The sequence below is a fragment of the Podarcis pityusensis genome (genome assembly GCF_964106645.2).
Source record: "Podarcis pityusensis genome assembly, chromosome: 12".
Taxonomy (NCBI): Eukaryota; Metazoa; Chordata; class Lepidosauria; order Squamata; family Lacertidae; genus Podarcis; species Podarcis pityusensis.
Genome location: NC_138037.1, coordinates 8,838,164 through 8,859,839, shown reverse-complemented (window position 1 = coordinate 8,859,839; position 21,676 = coordinate 8,838,164). Strand labels below are relative to the sequence as shown.

The 21,676-nt window shown below is 48.6% G+C and overlaps 1 protein-coding gene across 2 annotated transcripts in view; it reads left to right on the top strand.

The window, feature by feature from the left end:
- The window catches only part of PLCD1 (phospholipase C delta 1), a 65,312-nt gene that overhangs the window by 37,703 nt on the left and 5,933 nt on the right, over positions 1–21,676 (top strand). For both annotated transcript variants that reach the window (XM_080974074.1, XM_080974073.1), the window contains exons 3-14: positions 5,142–5,370; positions 8,963–9,092; positions 10,251–10,482; positions 11,368–11,569; positions 12,900–13,044; positions 14,279–14,428; positions 14,743–14,871; positions 15,419–15,563; positions 17,525–17,641; positions 19,154–19,332; positions 19,479–19,611; positions 21,215–21,364. In XM_080974074.1, the coding sequence (XP_080830200.1) occupies positions 5,142–5,370; positions 8,963–9,092; positions 10,251–10,482; positions 11,368–11,569; positions 12,900–13,044; positions 14,279–14,428; positions 14,743–14,871; positions 15,419–15,563; positions 17,525–17,641; positions 19,154–19,332; positions 19,479–19,611; positions 21,215–21,364 (1,941 nt within the window). The remainder of the gene's footprint in view (positions 1–5,141; positions 5,371–8,962; positions 9,093–10,250; positions 10,483–11,367; positions 11,570–12,899; positions 13,045–14,278; positions 14,429–14,742; positions 14,872–15,418; positions 15,564–17,524; positions 17,642–19,153; positions 19,333–19,478; positions 19,612–21,214; positions 21,365–21,676) is intronic.

Below are 21,676 nucleotides of genomic sequence, written 5' to 3'. Positions count from 1 at the left end.
CCTCTGATTCCGGACTTCTCTCTGCCTCAGACTCTCCCTGCTCACTAAACCCTGTTACCTCTTCAGTTTCCGACACTTCCTCCTTCCCTTCTTCTTCCTCTGACCACTCATCATCGTCCCACCACCAATCCCTGGGCTCTGTACCTTCTTCATTGGGGGTTCCCCAGCAGATCCCTCCCACTGTTCCTCTGTGTCCAGGCAGTCCATGACAGACAGAACTGCTAAGTATCTACAGTATAAATGTCTATAAGCACACAAGGATGGTGGCTGGCTGCTGCAAAGGCTGGTGGATTAGGATGAATGGGGCATTGCTCCACCAACCTCAGCCAGCCCCCACCTGTCCACCTTCTTCCTTGCAACCAATCTAAGGGGCTGAAAGTCGCTGTCCGCTTTCTCTTTCCTGAGTCTCACTGCTGCCCTTATGGAACTCAGCAGGGAAGAAGAGGATGGGGATTAAACTAGGATTAGTTGGCTCCACCTAGCGTAGGCTCTGGCTCCGCCCAGCATTCACTCTGGCTCCACCTACCAGAGTAAGCCCCGCCCCTGCAAGTTCCAGGTTGACAGGCCTGTGAATCAGAAGGTCACTTGTTCCCTGTAAAGTGGGGCAGGTGTGTGCGAGTGTGGTTTAAACCACAAAAGGGGCAAATAGGTGGTTAAACATGGAACCTCTCTTCCCAGGGAACTCTGGGAATCGTAGCTCTTTTGTGAGGGGAATAGGGGCTGTCCCTTCAGCACCCTTTCGTTCTCCAAACCTTCATTAGGCATTATTACAGTTGTACTTTGGTTCTCGAACAGAATGCGTTCCGGGAGTCTGTCTGACTTCCGGAACTGTTCGAAAACCAAGACATGGCTTCTGATTGGCTACAGGAGCGTCTAGTTTCCGGGATTTAGAGAAGACCAGATTTTTTGTCTTCTCCTAAGTTATAGAGAGTTTGTTAATTTCACAGTAAGAAAACAAGGAGAGTAGAAGACAATTCAAACCTATCCTTCTCAGTGATAATAAGGTCGCATCATCCGCATACAGTAAAAGTGGGACTGGGTTTTGGTTGATTTTGGGGGCATGTGATTCTATTTTTTTGGGATGTGCTCTGGAAGATCTGATCCAAAATATATTAGAGAGAAAGGGGGCAAGAAACCTTCAGCACTCTTCACAAACTACGTTTCCCAGGATGCTTTGGGAGAAGCCAAGTGGTGTGACACTGCTTTAAATGTAGAGGCTGGATATGGCCTCAGAAAGGTCCAATGGGTATTTCCCCTTTGTCCTTATATGCCAGCCTTTCTCAACTTGGTGTCCTTCATATGCGTCAGACTACAACTCCCATCAGGCTGGGGCTGATGGGAGTTGTAGTCCAAAACAAGTGAAGGGCACCAGGTTGGGAAAGGCTGACTGGGGTGAAGCCAGCCCCTTTCCAATCCAGGGAGGTCAGAAGAACACCAGAACTGGTGGTTTCCCCTCACTGAATCTTTTCACACAGAAGGATGGCTGATAAGGGTCTCCCTTTAGGCTTTAAAAGTTGCCTGTGGAGAAAAGATCCTTTTGCGGTTTCTATCTCATCTCAGCTGCCCACATATATCTTAGGAGTCATTGTAGGCCTGTGGTTTAGTGAGATAATGCGCTGTAGTCTTATCTCCCTCGCTGCAGCCGGCTGTTACAAATCATGCTGTGATTTTTGAGGGGCATTGTTACTTTGGTCTCGTGAACAAATGCTTCATACGTCTCGCTAAAGCGTGGGATTCACCGCTGAGAGGTGTGGTGATAAAAGACAGTACTTCTTTGTGCAGCGCACAATTAAACTCTGGAGCCGGCTGCCTCGGGAGGCAGCGAGGGCCAGCAATTTGGAAGTCTTTAAAAAGAGGATTGGACGAATTCATGGAGGAGAAGGCTAAAATGGCGGAGGCAGCAAAGCTTCTGAATTCCAGATGCTGGAAACCACAGGAGTGGAGAGTGCTCTTATGCTCATGTCCAGCTATGGGACTTAACAATGGGGCATTTGTTTGGAAAATGCAAAAACAGGATGCTAGGTGGGCCATTAGCCTGATCTAGCAGGGTTTTTTTCCGGCCTACATGTGCAAATTTCGTGCCAATGTTGCAGCTGGCGAGGGAGCGGGATAAGGGCCTCTCTTTGTACATTTCGTAGGAATCTGCCTTACATCCCGTGAGACTAACTGTCCACCTAGGCCAACATTGCCTACTCCCAACTGGCAGCGGCTCTTCACGGCCTCAGCCAGAAGTCTTTCCCATCACCAGGGGAATAGGAAGGTGGGAGCGGGGTGTGTGGCCTGCCCTGGGTGTCACCCTGACGGGGTTGACAAAATGGCAGGTGGCACTCACCGCAGGGCCTGCAGCACGCCCGAGCTGTGCGTCTTGGGCGCCCACAGGCTCTGCACTGTCCGCCCACTGCCTCCCCCCCAGCTGTCGGGCAGCTGAGGCCCCACGGCGTGCCTCGTCCCTACGGGTGCCCACGCACCCCATGCCGTCCCTCCCGAAGGGCGCCGCATGCCCTGTCTCATTCCTATGGGTGTCACACGTCCCATCCCGTCTCTCCCTATGGGCACTGTGCCTCCCATCCCTATGGGTACTGTGTGCCCTGTGCTGTCCTTATGGGCACCACGCGTCCTGTCCCTGTGGGTGCTGTGCCCCCCTGCCGTCCCTATGGGTGGTTCGCCCCAGGTGCCCGAGAGGCTTCCTCTGCCACTGCCCCTCACCTTTGTACATGACCCCTCTAGCAGGAGAGGCCAGGATTTGAACCTGTGACTTCTGTGCACAAAGCGTGTGCTCAATCAGCAAGCTATGATTTCCCTCCAAAAGAGATCCCTTTACTGAATGGTGAAGAAGGGCATGTGTGATTGTCCTCACACTAAAGCAGGCTTCCTCAACCTCGATCCTCCAGATGTTTTTGGCCTACAACTCCTATGATCCCTAGCTAGCAGGACCAGTGGTCAGGGATGCTGGGAATTGTAGTCTCAAAACATCTGGAGGACCGAGGTTGAGGAAGCCTGCACTAAAGCTTTCATCCTACACGGGGCTAGCTCAGGCTGTGTACACATTACTGCTCACTCTGACTCCAGTGCATTCCCGCTGCTGGTATTTGAAGCCGAACACATACGACGTTCGCCGTATGCGTTCTGAAGGCTCTTGAGAAATACGGCTGTTTGATTTGTTTTCGCTCAAACCAGCTTCCGATGCAAATCTGAGGTGGGCTGAGCTGAGGTGTGTACACTTGTGACAGCTGTTGCACATGCCCAGATGACAACTCCATGGAATAGGAGTTGTGGGGTTGCAAGAAATCAGGTACTGCACAATGGGCGATGACATCCTTGCCTCTTCTCTGGCATTTACAGCAACGTAAAAGCAGTGTGGGACACGGGTGGCGCTGTGACCTAAACCACAGAGCCTAGGGCTTGCCGATCAGAAGGTCGGCAGTTCGAATCCCCGCGACGGTGTGAGCTCCTGTTGCTCGTTCCCTGCTCCTGCCAACCTAGCAGTTCAAAAGCATGTCAAAGTGCAAGTAGATAAATAGGGTACCGCTCCGGCGGGAAGGTAAACGGCGTTTCCGTGTGCTGCTCTGGTTCGCCAGTAGCGGCTTAGTTATGATGGCCACATGACCCGGAAGCTGTCTGCGGACAAACGCCGGCTCCCTCGGCCTATAGAGCGAGATGAGCGCGCAACCCCGGAGTCGTCTGCGACTGGACCTAACGGTCAGGGGTACCTTTACGTTCACCTTTAAAAGCACGACTTGAAAACCAGGGGTGAGGGGAACGATTTCGCTGCATTTTAAACCTCTAATGCTCACCTATCCCTAGTCGTTTTGTACGGTGTTGCTTGTGCTAGCCAGTTGACCCCCTTTCTCTGAAATGTCTTCTTGCGACTGATAGCTCAAGGAACCACAGTGTGCATCTCACATGCACCCCACACTCCTAGCTCATATGAGAAGCAGAAGTGTGAAAACAGGTCTATAGGGAGCCGTCCTCTGCTTCCTTGTGGGAACACATGTCGGCTTGTTTTCAAACTGCAATGAGGAACCCAAACCGGTTCCAGACGCTCACTGTTTTGCAGGTTGGGGACTCAGTGGCGCACCAGCGGCTTTAGTTCACGCACTTAAAGTGGGTTTCGTTCTCTGAAAAGCCCCCCTTTTGTGGCAAGGAAAGTGAGACGAAAGTCCACCGGAAAGTGTGAGATAACAATTGCTTTACAGGCAATTGTAGAACCACCTTACAAACAAATCAGAATGACTGATGAATAAATAACCAGTCCATTCCACGCAACCTGTTCCCTCAGCATTCATCATGATTTGTTTGCAAAAGTTTTCAGGGAAGTTATATGGCATCGGCTGTTTATGCAGCACTCATTCTGATTTGTAGGAAGGGAGGCTGTGCCAAGCAAACATTATCCTGAACTTTCTTGTGCATTTCCCATCACTTTCCCATCACCAAAGTCCTGATTTGTTGAGTGGCAAGTGTGTTTTTAACCCTACAGCTGTGGTGCAATGGGTCAGTGTGTCTGGCTATTAACCAGAAGGTTGGTGGTTCGAGCCCAATTAAAGGGGATACTCTGTATCTTTTGTTTAATCCCTTACATCTCCTTTTACTTTATTATAATTTTTTTGGTCTTAATAGAGAGGTGCTACAACCTTTCTAGGGACGCAGGTGGCGCTGTGGGTTAAACCACAGAGCCTAGGACTTGCTGATCAGAAGGTTGGCGGTTCGAATCCCCGTGACGGGGTGAGCTCCCATTTCTCAGTCCCTGCTCCTGCCAACCTAGCAGTTCGAAAGCACGTCAAAGTGCAAGTAGATAAATAGGTACAGCTCTGGTGGGAAGGTAAACGGCGTTTCCGCGCGCTGCTCTGGTTCGCCAGAAGAGGCTTAGTCATGCTGGCCACATGACCCGGAAGCTGTACGCCGGCTCCCTCAGCCAGTAAAGCGAGATGAGCACCTCAACCCCAGAGTTGTCCGCGACTGGACCTAATGGTCAGGGGTACCTTTAGAACCTTTTTAAAAAGCAGGTACTTGGGTTAAGACAGTGTGGGAAAAGAGCAAATCGGAGCGCTGGCAAAGTTGCTTTGTTCCTCTGCAAAATGTAGATAAGGCTAGGCTCTTAGCTCACTCTTGATAATAAAAAAGCGACCTGTTTGTTCTTGCAGTTTCCATCGAGGATATCCAAGACGTCAGGGCAGGCCACAGGACGGAAGGGATGGAAAGATACTGCAAGGATGTACCCGAGCATCGCTGCTTTTCTATCATCTTCAAAGACCACAGGAAGAACTTGGACCTCATAGCTGGCTCTGAAGCCGATGCCAATCACTGGGTGGCAGGTCTGGCCAAGATCATCGCCAAGAGCAACTCCATGAGCCAGCGGCAGAAATTACAACAGTATCCTTTTGTTTCCTTCCAGAATTATTATCACTAATAAGCATTTGTTTATTGGATTTATATCCAGCTGTAACCAGAGGGCCCCATTCTCTTCAAGGTAACCTTTTTTTGGGGGGGGGGCAGGGACACACCTGCTGGTGGTGGGTGGGGCCAGGAACAAAATGGGCGGAGCGTCAAATGCAAATGCTCCCTTTGTACAGAAGACTAGTTTCTACACAGAGTCACACAACCCTCTGTGGCCTCCATCAGGGAAGCAAGAGGAGTTTTCAGAGTCCAAGGAGACATTATGGCCAGGCACAAACACTCAAGGAAGGTGTGAGGCAGGGCAAGTAGGGGGTGTGGCCTGAGGAGAGGAGTAGTAGTAGTAGTAGTAGTAGTAGTAGTAATTTATTACTCTGAGCTGCTCCCAACAGAATATTGAAAGCACACTAAAGCATCAAACATTAAAAACCTTCTGATACAGGGCTGCCTTCAGATGTTGTCTTCAGATGTTGTCTTAACATAAAGCAGCACTTTAGCTAATGGGGCCTCCTGCTGCTGTTGCGCAGCCGCTGCGCGATTTCTGTTCTCATCCTGAAGCAAAGTTCTTAACCCGAGGTAATATTTCTGGGTTAGTGGAGTCTGTAACCTGAAGCGTATGTAACCTGAAGTGTATGTAACCTGAGGTACCACTGTACAAGTTAAAAATTTCAATCATTACAGTGGTACCTTGGTTTACGAACTTAATCCGTTCCGGAAGTCCGTTCTTAAACCGAAACTGTTCTTAAACCGAGGCACACTTTCCCTAATGAGGCCTCCTGCTGCCGGTGCCCTTCCACCATTCGGATTCTGTTCTTAGACCGAGGTAAAGTTCGCAAACCGGGACACTACTTCCGGTTTTGCAGAGTTTGTAAACCGAATCGTTTGTAAACAGGACTGTTTTTAAACCGAGGTACCGCTGTACCCTGCCCATTTATTTTGCCTCTGGTACTGCTCACCAATAGAATGTGGACTCCAGAAGGGAATGTGGCCCTTGATCTGTAAAGGGTTCCTCATCCCTGATTTATATTAATGGTGCATGTGAGACGCAAAGCAAAATTCAGCATGCTAAATGCACTGGAGGAAGTCATTTAAAAGTTGCAATGACACACTCAGTTGTGTGTGTGCACACACACAGAGAGAGCAGTGTTGTGAACAGGGCTTGCAGCGCATTTCAAACGGACTACTAATCTTTCCCCAAGCGTACCCAAATATTAAAATGCCCAGCTAATTATAATACAGGTAATTGCAGCTTCAAGGAAAACCTCTGACTTGCGCAAAACAGAGTCAGCAGGAGTTGACCTCAGCCAAGCCTCGGCTCAAAAAGGCAGTTGGCTTTCAAATTGTTTGAACTGGATCAAACCCCTGGCCGACGAATATCTAAATTTAGAAGTCCAAGCTGGAACTTCAAAAGCAGCGTCAAACTCATGCTTGTCTGTGAGAAGCCAGGGTTTTCCAAGAAAACGGCCCAGATTAGAAGGAATGACTGCTGCATGCTGGTAATTATCCCCTTCAAATGAGCTGTGTCTTTCTCCTCTGCTTAACTACACCCAAACAGGGACACGTTTTCACTCCATTAAGAAAGGTCTTTCTCCAGACACCAATGTCGTCCTTTGGGGCACTGATTTAGCAAACATAATGGCTGGTTCTCAACCCAGTGGTGGAGCCTGTCAGTTTAGAAGAGGAATGGGGAACCTCAGGCCCAGGGGTGGCCCTCGGAATATCTCTGTCTGGCCTTCAGTATACCTGAAGGAGCGTCTCCACCCCCATCGTTCAGCCCGGACACTGAGGTCCAGTTCTGAGGGCCTTCTGGCGGTTCCCTCGCTGCGAGAAGTGAGGTTACAGGGAACCAGGCAGAGGGCCTTCTCAGTGGTGGCACCCGCCCTGTGGAATGCCCTCCCATCAGATGTCAAGGAAATAAACAACTACAGTGGTACCTTGGGTTACATACGTTTCAGGTTACATACGCTTCAGGTTACAGACTCCACTAACCCAGAAATAGTGCTTCAGGTTAAGAACTTTGCTTCAGGATGAGAACAGAAATTGTGCAGCAGCGGCGCGGCAGCAGCAGGAGGCCCCATTAGCTAAAGTGGTGCTTTATGTTAAGAACAGTTTCAGGTTAAGAACAGACCTCCAGATTGAATTAAGTTCTTAACCAGAGGTACCACTGTACTTTAAACCAGATTCTACACACACACATCTCAGAATACATCCATGCTGGTTGTTTTTACCTCTCAAAAGTGCTTGTGCACCTCAGCTTTGTTTTGAATCATTATATACCACCTTGAAGGATACAGATCGGCCCTAGCTAGTTTACAGGTAAAACAAAAGCACTACAAGAAAATGATCGCAGTCAGCTGATATAAGAACAGCAGTTCATTAGGATCCTTCTCCCAGGACAGTTGGTGTCCGTTGGCTCTGTGGGTCTATGGAGGGGTGCTTCATTTGGACCCAGTTGTGAGGCCATCTTTTGTCTCCCCGCTTCCCTCAGTCTCCTGTGCCACAGGGCAGTCGGTGGCAGATGTCCTTGCAGGGCAAGGGAAGGGGACGATCTTGTTGGACCACAATATGGGGCCATCTTTTTCCTGCCTCCCTCAGTCTCTTGCGCCAGACCACAGGGCAGTCGGTGACAGGTGGCCCCACGCAGGGCCGGCCTGAGACATTTTGGCACCCGAGGCGCACAAAATGGCACCCCCCTTCCCACCAGTGAAAAGAAGAGATGGGTGGAAATCTATATCAGGGACAAAGCAAGAGTAGCAATCCACGTCGGGATCAAGGGGCGAAATCAACTCAACCTTACCCGACGGTTGAAGTGGGGATCAAATGTCGTCACGGGGGAAAGGGGGCTTGCTCTGAATCTCGACAGGTGGGTGCAGACCCCAGGGGCCAACTAATACCATTTCCTCCCTCTGGGTGGGAGGAAACCCTATTCCCTATTTGCTGAGAGGTAGAGGTGGCAAGGGGCAGGCTGCCTTGCAGATGGCGGATCCTGCGCCACACTCCTGTTGCCACTTCAAGAGCAGGCGATGCTCTCATTGGAGGCTGGATCTGCTGCCTCTGTGGATCTGCCACCTGAGGTGGTTGATTCACCTTGTCTTATGAGTGGGTCGGCATAGCATCAATGTTGTTTCAATGCCACTTCAGAGATGCATATCCTACCCAAAGTGACTAAGGGTGGAGTCTGACGAACAGCCTAGCTAGAGGCCGAGATAAACCTACAGTGGTCCCTCAGGTTACATACACTTCAGGTTACATATGCTTCAGGTTACAGACTCCGCTAACCCAGAAATAGTGCTTCAGGTTAAGAACAGGATGAGAACAGAAATCGTGCTCCGGCGGCGCAGCAGCAGCAGGAGGCCCCATTAGCTGAAGTGGTGCTTCAGGTTAAGAACAGTTTCAGGTTAAGAACGGACCTCCGGAACGAATTAAGTACTTAACCTGAGGTACCACTGTATTTTGAAACCCGAGCCACCTGCTTTCACAGACATTCACCCCCAAAAAGCTTAGGATGTAATATTAGGAGAGGAGGGGTTTTGTGTGTGTGATGTAGGCACCTTAACAAGTGACTGAACAGCTGGATCCACGCCTGCTTGCGGAAGGCAGATAAGAACAAAGACAACAAGATGAGCTTTAAAGAGCTCAAGAACTTCATGAAAGAAGTCAACATACAAGTCGATGACAACTATGCCCGGAATATCTTTGAGGTAAGGAGAATTTAATTCGCTCACTTGCAAGCGTATTTTGTTATGAGGTAGTGGTGTTTCGTGAAACGGAAGGGACCCGATCCTATGGACGTTCTCTGGAAGGAAGCCTGATGGGATCCAGTGGGGCCTTCTCTTGAGTAAAGCATATGGAAAGGGTAGGATTTGCACTCATTAGACGTGTGTGTGTGTGTGTGTGTGTGTGTGTGTATTCTTGACTCAGAATTTTGTAGGAGGGATTCAGTTGAATACTGGAAATTTTGGTTTGCATAATTAAAGCGGATTAAAGCACACCGAATAGCAATGGAGCAGAAATTCAGTTTGGTTCACGTTTAAATCCAAACCTACTGAATTCTTTCTAGAAAAATACACAAACCGAACTGACACAGCTGCCCTTCAAAATTCACACTTGTCTGAATTTTGCAATGCAGTTTGCAAAAAAAATAAAAATGCATATGGCTAGTGAAAAGGACACACACAAATACAAAAAAGCATGCAAGAAATGTGTATGTTAGGCAAGATTGCATACAAAAATGCAGGCAACCCCCCCCCCATATTTACGCAGGGGTTACATTCTGAGGCATCGCACGTGTCAGGGAAATCACGTATATTTGAAACACCATTGGAGAAGCCTGCGAACACTCAGTTCCTCCCCTTGTTGTGACATTTTTGGGTCACTTCTGGGTTCAACACAATGCATGTGTGTGCGGTCACGCACATATTGAATGTGCATAGGTACTTTAGGATAAATGTATGTTAAAATGCTAATGCAGCTTCATGAGGACTTAAGAAGCAGCGGCACAAAGTGATGCGGAAATGTGGAAACTGAATTTAAGGTTGGAAAAAAATGAGAAACTGAGGGAAACCGAAATTGAGAGAATCTCTCTTCTCTATTCTGAAGCCCTCAAGATGGCAGCTCCCTTTTCCAGCTCCCAGAATCCACTCTTCCTTCCCCACTTTATTTAGCCAATTCCGATTCCGCCCTAAAACAGAGAGAAAAAGGCCCGGTACATCGGCGAGATCTGCCAATCATGTACTCCATGCTAGGCTGCAAAGTTGACCTTTTCCAATGACCCGTATCTGTTTTGCATTGTCTAGCCCTGGTTCAGGTTTCAACCCATAAAGAAGAAGGGTTTTTACCTCTTCTCTCTGCGTTCACAGCAATGCGACAAATCCCAGACGGACACCTTGGAAGACGACGAGATCGAGGAATTCTATAAGATACTGACCGAACGGCGCGAGATCGATGAGATCTTCTCTGAGCACTCCAACGGCCAGGCCATGATGTCGCTGGAGGATCTGGTGAGGTTTCTTCGAGAAGAACAGCGTGAGGAGAATGCAGGGCCTGAATTGGCGCTTTCTCTGATAGAGAGATACGAACCCAACGGAAGTGGTACGTTGGTAACCCTTTGGATTTGACAATATTTACACTGAATGCGTGCAGAGGAGGGAGGCCAGGACGATGAGGGATCTGGAAACCAAGTCTTAAGAGGAATGGTTGAGGGAGTTGGGTATATGTTTAGAATGGAGAACAGGAGACTGAGAGCTGAGCTGGTAGGCATCTTCAAATATCTGAAGGGCTGTCACATGGCAGGTGGAACAAGCTTGCTTTCTCCCGCTCCGAAGGGTCGGGTCAGAACCAATGAATTGGAGTTATAAGAAAGGAGATTCTGACTAAACATCAGGAATAACTTTCTGATGGTATGAGTAGGCTATAGTTCATGGGTAGGCAAACTAAGGCCCGGGGGACGGATCCGGCCCAATCGCCTTCTAAATCCAGCCCGTGGAAAGTCCGGGAATCAGCATGCTTTTACTCAAGTAGAATGTGTGCTTTTATTTAAAATGCATCTCTGGGTTATTTGTGGGGCATAGGAATTCGTTCATTCCCCCCCCCCCATATAGTCCGGCCCCCCACAAGGTCAGAGGGACAGTGGACCGGCCCCCTGCTGAAAAAGTTTGCTGACCCCTGCTATACTTTCTTTCTTTCTTTCTTTCTTTCTTTCTTTCTTTCTTTCTTTCTTTCTTTCTCTCTCTCTCTCTCTCTCTCTCTCTCAATTTTCACCAACAATTTTCACCAGCAACACTATCAAAGCAGCTCACATAAATACAATAAAGGAAAACAATACGATTTAATTTCTGAAAATCAGAATTAAAACTGAATATTCAATGTCTAAAAGCTGGCAACCCCCCCCCAAAAAAGCCATTTAGTCACAGCCTGCCCCATTCTCAGTTTTGTCCTTTTCTTCTCCCCATTGTACTCCACCCTTTTTTTTTACAGTCAAGGGACAAAATGTCATGACCAAAGATGGCTTCCAGATGTATTTGCTGTCTCCCCACGGAAACGTATTCAATCAAGCTCACATCCCCGTGTACCAGGACATGACCCAGCCACTGAGCCACTATTACATATCGTCTTCGCACAACACCTACCTCATGGAGGACCAGCTGAGAGGACCCAGCAGCACTGAGGCTTACATCAGGTGTGGCGCATCATCTCCCCTCTTCTGATGGAAGAGCCAAGAGAGTTGTCAGAGGGGCCTGGAGGAGGTGCTTCCATTTTAATTACCCACAGTGCCCTGGGGCACAGCATCACCCAAGGCATTGTGGGAAGTTAAAAAGGGCGGCGCTTATCAGTCCCAGCAACTCGGTGCTCCTCAGCGTGCCGGGCAAACAATTTGTTTCAGAGCTGTAGTCCGAAAGATCTGGAAGCCATCAGGTCAGCAAAGGCTGGGGTAAGGGGAGAATTTGTGAGCAGCCTTGGGTCCTAGCTGCACGAGACATTAGAAGCGGTATCACTTTAAACAGTCGTGGCTTCCCCCGCAAAGAATCATGGGAACGGTAGTTTGTTAAGGATGCTGAGAGTTCTCAGGAGATCCCTATTCCCCCGCCTAGAACTACAATCCCCAGAGTTCCCTGGGAGGAGAGATTGGTTGCTAAACCATTCTGGGAACCGCAGGTCTTGGGAGAGAAGCAGCCATCGTTCTGGCCGTTGCTCAGCGACAAAACATTTGCTTTGTATGGAGAAGGTCCCCAATATCTGCAGACATGTCTGGGAAAGACTCCCTCCCTGAGACCCTAGATGAGAGCTACTGCCAGTCAGCGCACATTAACTGAAAGACACAATGTAGTTTATTGTAGAAAACTCACATATACATACATCTGTAACGGATATGACCGCTGCTATTTTTAAGCAGCATTTGAACACAGTTTGGCATGGAGTCTACTAGTTTCGAACAGCCACTGTTGATTTTCGGATCCCTGTACCACACTTGAATCAGCGCCTGAATGAGCTACTCCATAGTCGTACAGTCTACAGCACGGAGGCGAATTTTGCATATAGCCCACAAATTCTCGATGGGATTTACGCCTAGGGAATTCCCTGGCCAATCAAGTACCTGTATATGCTGCTCTGTCGTGAATTTCCTCACCACTTTCGATGTGTGACATGGGGCTAGGTCCTGCTGCAATATCCCAGGACCTTCAGGATACCTCTTTTCCAGCTCTGGAATAACTCTCTTCGTAGAACCTCAGTATATTGTTGCAAGCACATCATTCCTTCTATTGGCTTCCGGCTTCCGGCACCATAATGATCAATTGACTTTTTGTGTTTGTTTTGAGTACAGGATGACGAGTCAGATAGAAAACATGCTTTGTTTCAATTAATTTGCACAAGGGTGTAGGCTAGATGGAGCCCATGGGTCTGACTTTGTATAAGGCAGCTCCACATATATGGGCACCTCCTCCTTTTGCCGTTTCTGGGAATCTGGTTTTGAACAACTCCCAACAGACCCTGTGATGTTTTCTTTGCAGAGCCCTGACCAAAGGCTGCCGGTGTGTAGAGCTGGATTGCTGGGACGGGCCTAATTCGGAGCCTGTCATTTACCACGGCTACACGCTCACCTCCAAGATCCTCTTCTGCGATGCCATCAAAGCCATCAAGAACTACGCTTTCAAAGTAAGGGCGGCTCCTCTCCCCCCAGCCAGCACCCTAGCTTTAAATCTCTTTATGCCTTTTGTACCGTTGTGGTCTAAGCCATTGAGCCTAGGACTTGCCGATCAGAAGGTCGGTGGTTCGAATCCCCACGACGGGGTGAGCTCCCGTTGCTCGGTCCATGCTCCTGCCAACCTAGCAGTTCGAAAGTGCAAGTAGATAAATAGGTACCACTCCAGTGGGAAGGTAAATGGCGTTTCCATGCACTGCGGCTTAGTCATGCTGGCCACACTGTACGCTGGCTCCCTTGGCCAATAAAGCGAGATGAGCGCTGCAACTCCAGAGTCAACGGCGACTGGACTTAATAGTCAGGGGTCCCTTTACCTTTACCATTGCAAGACACTTTGAGACATGCCGCGAGCAAGAAATGAAAATAGCAACATTTTTTTTTTAAAGTCCCAGTTAAAATGCCCGGGTGAATTTATTGCTTAAAAAACCTACATGCCTAAAGTCAAGCTATGCAGGAACCCGATGGGCTTTTTTGGGGAGGCTTTTCGGCACCGGTGTTGCTGCAATCTGGGGCAATTGCTTTTTCTGAGAAACTAACTGGGAGAGCACACACCCAAAATGGTGCAACTGATCCTGATGATTTTGCTAAAATATGACAAATGGAAACCCTGATGTTTGGCAACCACCAAATAAGCATATACCGTAGATTAGGGATCAGCAAACTTTTTCAGCAGGGGGCTGGTCCACTGTCCCTCAGACCTTGTGGGGAGCGAGACTATATATATTTTTTGGGGGGGGGGGGAATGAATGAATTCCTATGCCCCACAAATAACCCAGAGATGCATTTTAAATAAAAGCACGCATTCTACTCATGTAGAAACACCTTGATTCCCGGACCGTCCGCGGGCCGGATTTAGAAGGCGATTGGGCTGGATCCGGCCCCCGGGCTTTCGTTTGCCTACCCATGCCATAGATGTATTAAGACATCTGTTGCCCTAGACTTGTGTTCTGGGGGAGGGGGAAGACCAAGTGTTTGGATAATGTTTCTTGAAAATGTTTAAATTAATTTTTTTTTTTAAAAAAAGAAGACCCTGCTCTTTGGGCCCCTCAATTTTACTTCCCCAGAAGCAAGCACCCAACAGAGCAGGACCTTTCTTGAAGAGCTCAAAGGCTGGAGTCACTCGTACAGGAGGAAAACAGCAGTTATTCATGTATTAATGTCACTGTTCTCTTACCCACCCCCCCACAGACCTCTCCTTATCCTGTCATCATATCCCTGGAGAACCACTGTAGTCTTGAGCAGCAGAAAACGATGGCATACCACATGCACAACATCTTGGAAGACATGCTGTTGGTGGCGCCAGTCGACTCCAGTGCTTCCGAGCTCCCTTCGCCGGAGGTGAGTTCAGCTGCATTTTATCAGCATGTAAAATGCTGCAGCTGCCATCTTGGTTGACAAACTAAGTTGGGGGTGGGGAACCTGTGGCCCTCCAGATATTGTGGGACTACAACTCCCCTCAGCCCCAGACAGCATTGACTGATGGTTTGGGATGATAGAAGAATGGTCCTTCCCAGACCATTGGCCATGCTTCCTGAGGCTGATGGAAATTGGAGTCCCACCATGTCTGGAGGGCCAGAGATACTGATCCTGTTCCACCATTTGCACCCTTTGCCGCTGTTATATCTCTTTTTTTCTTTTCCTTTTTCCTCTAGCAATTAAAGGGGAAAATTCTCGTGAAAGGGAAGAAGCTGAGCCCAGAGACGGAAGAAGTCTCTGATGAGGATGAAGCGGCTGAAATGGAAGACGAAACTGTGAAGATTGAGGTGGAGAGGAAAAGGACGGTGAGCCTTGTGGGCCATGTTAGCAATTCCAGGCCCTGATTTTGCGTGTTCTTAGCAACTGCTAGGGACGCGGGTGGCGCTGTGGGTTAAACCACAGAGCCTAGGTTGGCGGTTCGAATCCCCGCGACGGGGTGAGCTCCCGTTGCTCGGTCCCTGCTCCTGCCAACCTAGCAGTTCAAAAGCACATCAAAGTGCAAGTAGATAAATAGGTACCACTCCGGTGGGAAGGTAAAAGGCGTTTCCGTGCATTGCTCTGGTTCACCAGAAGCAGCTTAGTCATGCTGGCCACATGACCTGGAAAAAGTGTCTGCAGAAAACCACCGGCTCCCTTGGCCAATAAAGCGAGATGAGCGCCGCAACCCCAGAGTCGGTCACGACTGAACTTAATGGTCAGGGGTCCCTTTACCTTTACCTTACTCTGAGTAAGATGAGCACCGTCTACAACCATGGAGATTGAGAGGCCAGTGGGTTGTTTCACTCCCTGCCTCCCACCCCTGAAACTATGCTGAATTCTCAGTTTTCTACCTTGTTCCTTGTCCCTTTTTAGAGTGAAAAACTGAAGCTTGCCCAGGAGCTATCTGACACGGTGGTCTACTGCAAAAGTGTCCACTTCCAAGGTTTCAATAATACCGATTGCAATGAAATGTCATCCTTCAGCGAAAGCAAAGCTTTGAAGCTGGCCCAGGAATCTGGTAAGTAGCCTCTTGCCTCATCTGGTGTGCTCAAAAGAGAGATCCACCGACCGAACATAACCCAAGAACATGGTGTGCGTGTGTGACCTAAAGTAAAACGCCGCAGTGTGGAGTGCGCTGCTATTCACGATGCTAGGCAGCCATTCCCATTCCCAGGATACTCCATTCCAGCCAGCTAGCCATGCCCACGTCAAGGAAATTCCATTCCAACCCACCCCCCATTTTCTATTTATTCCCTGCTAATAACCAGCCAGCATTCCATGGCTATTGATCATGCTCAGTCCTTACTGGGCTGTTTTTTGTGGGGGTGTCTCCCCTACTTTTGAACTCCCCCATCTTATAAGCTTACAAGGAGGGCATGCCAAACCACTCCTTCCCCCTATTTCTCGTTTCCGGCACCACCCATTCACAGGTATACCGCTGCTGAACCTGGAAGCTGTTTGGCCAGCGTCACTAATAATGCTCGGTATATTTGTTTTGTCAGATCCTGGTGGCCACATTCACGTGTGATAGCCTTAAATAATTTTTTAAATTGAATTTTACATTTTTATCATGCTAACAACATTTCAGGGATGTGGGTGGCGCTTTGGGTTAAACCACAGAGCCTAGGACTTGCTGATCAGAAGGTCGGCAGTTCGAATCCCCGCGATGGGGTGAGCTCCCGTTGCTCGGTCCCAGCTCCTGCCAACCTAGCAGTTCGAAAGCACGTCGAAGTGCAAGTAGATAAATAGGTACCACTCCAGCGGGAAGGTAAACGGCATTTCCGTGTGCTGCTCTGGTTTGCCAGAAGCGGCTTAGTCATGCTGGCCACATGACCCGGAAGCTGTACTCTGGCTCCCTTGGCCAATAAAGCGAGATGAGTGCCACAACCCCAGAGTCGGTCACGACTGGACCTAATGGGCAGTGGTCCCTTTACCTTTTTAACAACATTTCAATTCATCAGAATCAAAGAAATACATTCCCCAGATTCCCCACCCCCGACTTCCCTCAACTTCCTCTTCTGGTTTTTTACATATTCACTCCCCCTGCTTGCTTTGTTATATCTTCATATAAATTCTTTATATTAGTTATTATCTCTTATCATTTTAACATCATCTTTAAAATTTCTGTATTTATTTTTGTTAATTGCAAGTGTTTACTCAAACCCTGCTAGTGAGTCCATTTCTTTACATTGTTTCTGTAAATACAACATAAATGGTTCCCAATCTTTTTAAAATTCTCTATTGTCTTTATTTCTAATTCTTTCTGTTAACTTCACCATTTCCGCATATTCCATCAGTTTTTGTAGCCATTCTTCTTTGGTTGGTATTTCATCACTTTTCCATCTTTGGGCTAGCATCCTAGCCGCAGCCGTAGCATACATTAAAAAGTTTCTTCTTTCCTCTTGTCCGATCTTGACCTGAAGTGCCTAATAAAAAAGCTTCTGGTCTTTTAGCAAACATTATCATAAATATGTTCTTAATTTCATTATAAATCATATCCCAATAATTTTCAATCATTCTGCAATTCCACCACATATGAAAAAAGTGCCTTCTTTACATTCCCAACACTTATTGGAGCCTCATGTGTGATAGCCTTAATTATGTGTTGTACAGTGGTACCTCGGGTTACATACGCTTCAGGTTACATATGCTTCAGGTTACAGACTCTGCTAACCCAGAAATAATACCTCGGGTTAAGAACTTTGCTTCAGGATGAGAACAGAAATCGCACGGCGGCGGCACGACAGCAGCAGGAGGCCCCATTAGCTAAAGTGGTGCTTCAGGTTAAGAACAGTTTCAGGTTAAGAACGGACCTCCGGAACGAATTAAGTACGTAACCAGAGGTACCACTGTACGAAGAAGAGTTTTCCGCCCTCACAACCCTAATCTGTCTCTCTGGGTCATCCCAGCTCTCCCACAGTTCCATTATGATTAGAGGAGGAGAAAGAAATTGTCATTTTTTTTCTGTTTTCATTCCAGGGACCGACTTTATCCATCACAACGTCAGGCATCTGAGCAGAATCTACCCTGCAGGATGGAGAACGGATTCATCTAACTTCAACCCTGTTGACATGTGGAATGCGGGGTGCCAAATTGGTAAATTGGGTTGTTAAAATCAACATGGCTTATTTAGTTGTGAATAACTGGGGGTGAAAGGGGGCTGTGAAGTAATCTTATCTCTGTCTTTCTGTCTGTTTGTCTTATCACCTGCCCTTCCCTTTAAGGCCCCAGAGTGGTTACAGCATTAAAACACAATATTAAAATTGGTTCAAAACATATTACAGTCCTAAAAATGAGGTGGGTGTGGCGATCACACAGGATCCCTGGACGTTTCACCATCTATTGATCCCTGTGCCATCACTTTATTTCTTGCTGCCACCACCCAGGCCCTACCTGGTACAATACTGAGTCCAGTCAGGGTTAAATTGGAACATAAACTTCTGTTTATTTATTGCAGTTTAATAGGCGTGTGGTTTCATAAACGGTATCGGTCAATTACATTCATATCCAGACCTATAACTTCCACTCACTAAACTACCTCTCAGATAGTTACCGTATTTTTCGCTCTATAAGACGCACTTTTCCCCCTCCAAAAATTAAGGGGAAATGTGTGTGCGTCTTATGGAGCGAATGCAGGCTCCATGGCTTCAGCAATAGCAACGCGAAGCCTCCGAAGCACAGTGGGAGCGCTCCCGCTGCTCTCCGGAGGCTTCGCGTTGCTTTTGCGCACCGACCCCTCTCGCTCTCCAGGCTTCAGGGATAGCCGCCTGAAGACTTTGGAGTGCAGCGGGACACCGCGCTGCGCTCCAAAAGCTTCGGGGTTAGCTGCGCAAAGTCTCCGCAGGGCAGCGGGGTGAAGGCACCCCACTGCCCTGCAGAGGCTACAAACGCTGTCCCTGAAGCCAGAACAGCGAGACGGAGTGCTCTGTCTCGCTGTTCTAGCTTGGGAATGGCTGCGCAAAGCCTCTGCAGGGCAGCGGGGTGCGTTCACCCTGCTGCCCTGCGGAGTCTACAAAGGCTGTCCCCAAAGCCTCAAGCCTTTGGAGTGCAGTGGGAACACACGCTGCGCTCCAAAGGCTTTGGGTCAGCAAAAGGAACTTGAAGCCTTTGGAGCGCAACGTGAGGTCCCGCTGCGCTCTAAAGGCTTCAGGGATCTTTGAGGCTGGCGGTGGGGGAAAGCAGCGCTCCCCCCCCACCAGCCCCACAAGCTCGGGGGGCAGCGGCAAGGCTGTGTGCAGCCTTTGTGCTGTTCCCTGACCTGCTCTTGAATGCACCTTGAACGCACCTTGTTTTAGAGAAATTTTTTCCCCCTGTTCTCCCCCTCCTATGGTCCGGTGCGTCCTATAGAGCAAAAAATACGGTACACCTCAAGTGTCAAAAGCCAGGATAAACAGGTGCATTTTCAGCATTCTCTGGAAGCTGTACAGCAACTCTCCATGGCGCAAACAAAAGCAAGGACTCTATTTCCAGAAGATGACAATGTTCTGTAAATCTGCTATCGTGCCCCATTCAACGGGTTAAGGGCTACTAATGATCATACACACCTAAATGAAGCATTGGCTTGTAAAATAATAATTTGCCAATTAATTGTACGTATTTCTCCCCCAGTTGCCTTGAATTTTCAGTCCAAGGGAACCGATATGGATGTCTACCAAGGCCGATTCCAGGAAAACGGCTTTTGTGGGTACGTCCTAAAGCCGGAATTTCTGCGGGACGAGCAGTCCAGGTTCAACCCCAAGGCCATCTCAGAAGGGCCTTGGTGCACCCGGAAGAAACTCCAGGTGAAGGTAGGAATTGGAAACGAGGATTGCATGCATTTCTCTGAAGTCCAAAGTTGGTGCCCCAGCGCTGTTCCTTATTGTCCCCTGGAAGGCTTTCAAGTCACGATGGGAACTCAAGACCCAACAACTATCCCCCTCTTTCTCTCTTACAGGTCATCACAGGCCAGCAACTGCCCAAGGTGAACAAGAGCCAAAACTCCATTGTGGACCCCAGGGTGATAGTCGAGATCCACGGCGTCCAGAGGGACAACGAGAAGAAGCAAACCACCGTCATTGACAACAATGGTAAGAGGAGGAGACACTTGTGAGTCTTCACCAGCTGAACTCATCACTGCCTCTTGGCCTCCTTCTCTCCTGCTTCAGCTTCTGCCTCTCATTCTGGACTTCTCTCTGCCCCAGACTCTCCCTGCTCACTAAACCCTGTTACCTCTTCCGTTCCCAACACTTCCTCTTCCCAGTCTTCTCCCTCTGACTGCTCATTGTCATCCCACCACCATTCCCCGGGCTCTGAGCCTTCTTCCCTTAGGGGTTCCCCAGCTGGTTCCTCCCACCATTATTCTGCATCCAACCAGTCCTTGACACCAAGGCATGAGCTTAAAGTCCAGCCCAGTGGTTCTGCTGCATAGCGATTGAAAAAGGACCAAGATTTTGGCCGCCATACCTTCTGGGCTGCTACTCTGACAAACCCCTTGGCTCCTAGCTTGCAGAGGGTCTTTCTTCTTGCTGTAGCTGGGTAAATGGAGATTCAATAGCGGCTTTGTTCATTTGTTTCCCGGTGAAGGAAAAAGCTGAAGCTGTTCTTCTTTGTCCAAGACGCCTTACAAAAGGGCCTTTCATTGCTTCCTGGAAGGGGAAAGGGAGCCTGAATCCAAAACTACCAATAGCTGGCAAAAGCCTTGGTTGTATATTCTCCCAGCTTTGGGCGATGGGTTGCTTGGCTTTCAGCCCAACTGAAAACCGATTCAAGTGTGCATGTGGTACAGTCCTCTCAAAAGGCTATATCACCTTGCAAAGGAGTTGGGGTGAAGGGGATTGCCATTTTGGAAACTCCCGCTATGGCACGATCTCCTTGGCATGTGGAAAGCTTACACGCCAGGGAGAAGAGGAGATATGTTAGTCAACAAATATCTCAGGGGCTTTCACATGAAAGATGAGCAAGCTTGTTTTCTCCTGCTCCGGAGGGTGGGACCCGAACCAATGGCTTCAAGCTACAAGAAAGGTGCGCAGAACTGGACAGAGAACTCCCAGTGGGGTCAGACCAAGGCAGAATAGAGTGGGACTATTACTTCACGTGGGTGGCGCTGTGGGTTAAACCACAGAGCCTAGGACTTACCGATCAGAAGGTCGGCTGTTCAAATCCCCACGATGGGGTGAGCTCCCGTTGCTCGGTCCCAGCTCCTGCCAACCTAGCAGTTCGAAAGCACATCAAAGTGCAAGTAGATAAATAAGTACTGCTCCGGCGGGAAGGTAAACGGCGTTTCCGTGCGCTGCTCTGGTTCGCCAGAAGCAGCTTAGTCATGCTGGCCACATGACCCGAAAGTTGTACACCGGCTCCCTCGGCCAATAAAGCGAGATGAGCTCCACAACCCCAGAGTCGGCCACAACTGGACCTAATGGTCAGGGGTCCCTTTATCTTTTTATTACTTCTCTTGATTGGCTCACTTTGCTTCTGTTGATGCAGCCCAGAGAGAGAGAGAGAGAGAGAGAGAGAGAGAAAGGAAAAACGAGTCTCTGAACATCTTTTCTATCAATCAAAGATGAGGCCAGATTTTTCTATCTTGTACGGATCTAGCCTACTGGAAAGATGTTCAGACTTGTACATCTCTGTGTTGCCCGTGTTTGTCTTTTCTTCCTTCCTCATCCAACACTCTCTCCCCCCCCCCCCCAGGCTTTAACCCCAGATGGGATGAAGCATTTGAGTTTGATATCGACGTCCCTCAGCTCGCTCTGGTTCGTTTCATGGTGGAAGACTTTGACGCGTCGACCAAAAATGACTTTATTGGGCAATTCACAGCTCCCTTCACAAGTCTGAAGCAAGGTGAGTCTTTCCATCTTAACCTTCAGAGCTACTCTTCATTTGAAGCTTAGAGTAACAGGGAGTTTCTGGGGCCAGCTAACAACTGGGGGTTGTTGTTTTTTAAAAGTTCTCTTTCCTTTTTAAGTGTAATGTCTCTTTCAATATGGTTGGGAGGTCTTCACGAACTACGAACCCCAACATTTGGCATCTTCTCCAAACCTGTGCCTAAGTTTTGCACTAGTTTGGAGTGAATCAAATAATGTTGGATTTTTGGGTTTGAACCCCACTTTGATGAATCAATTACTGAATTGGGGAGGCGTGCTGCAAAATGTG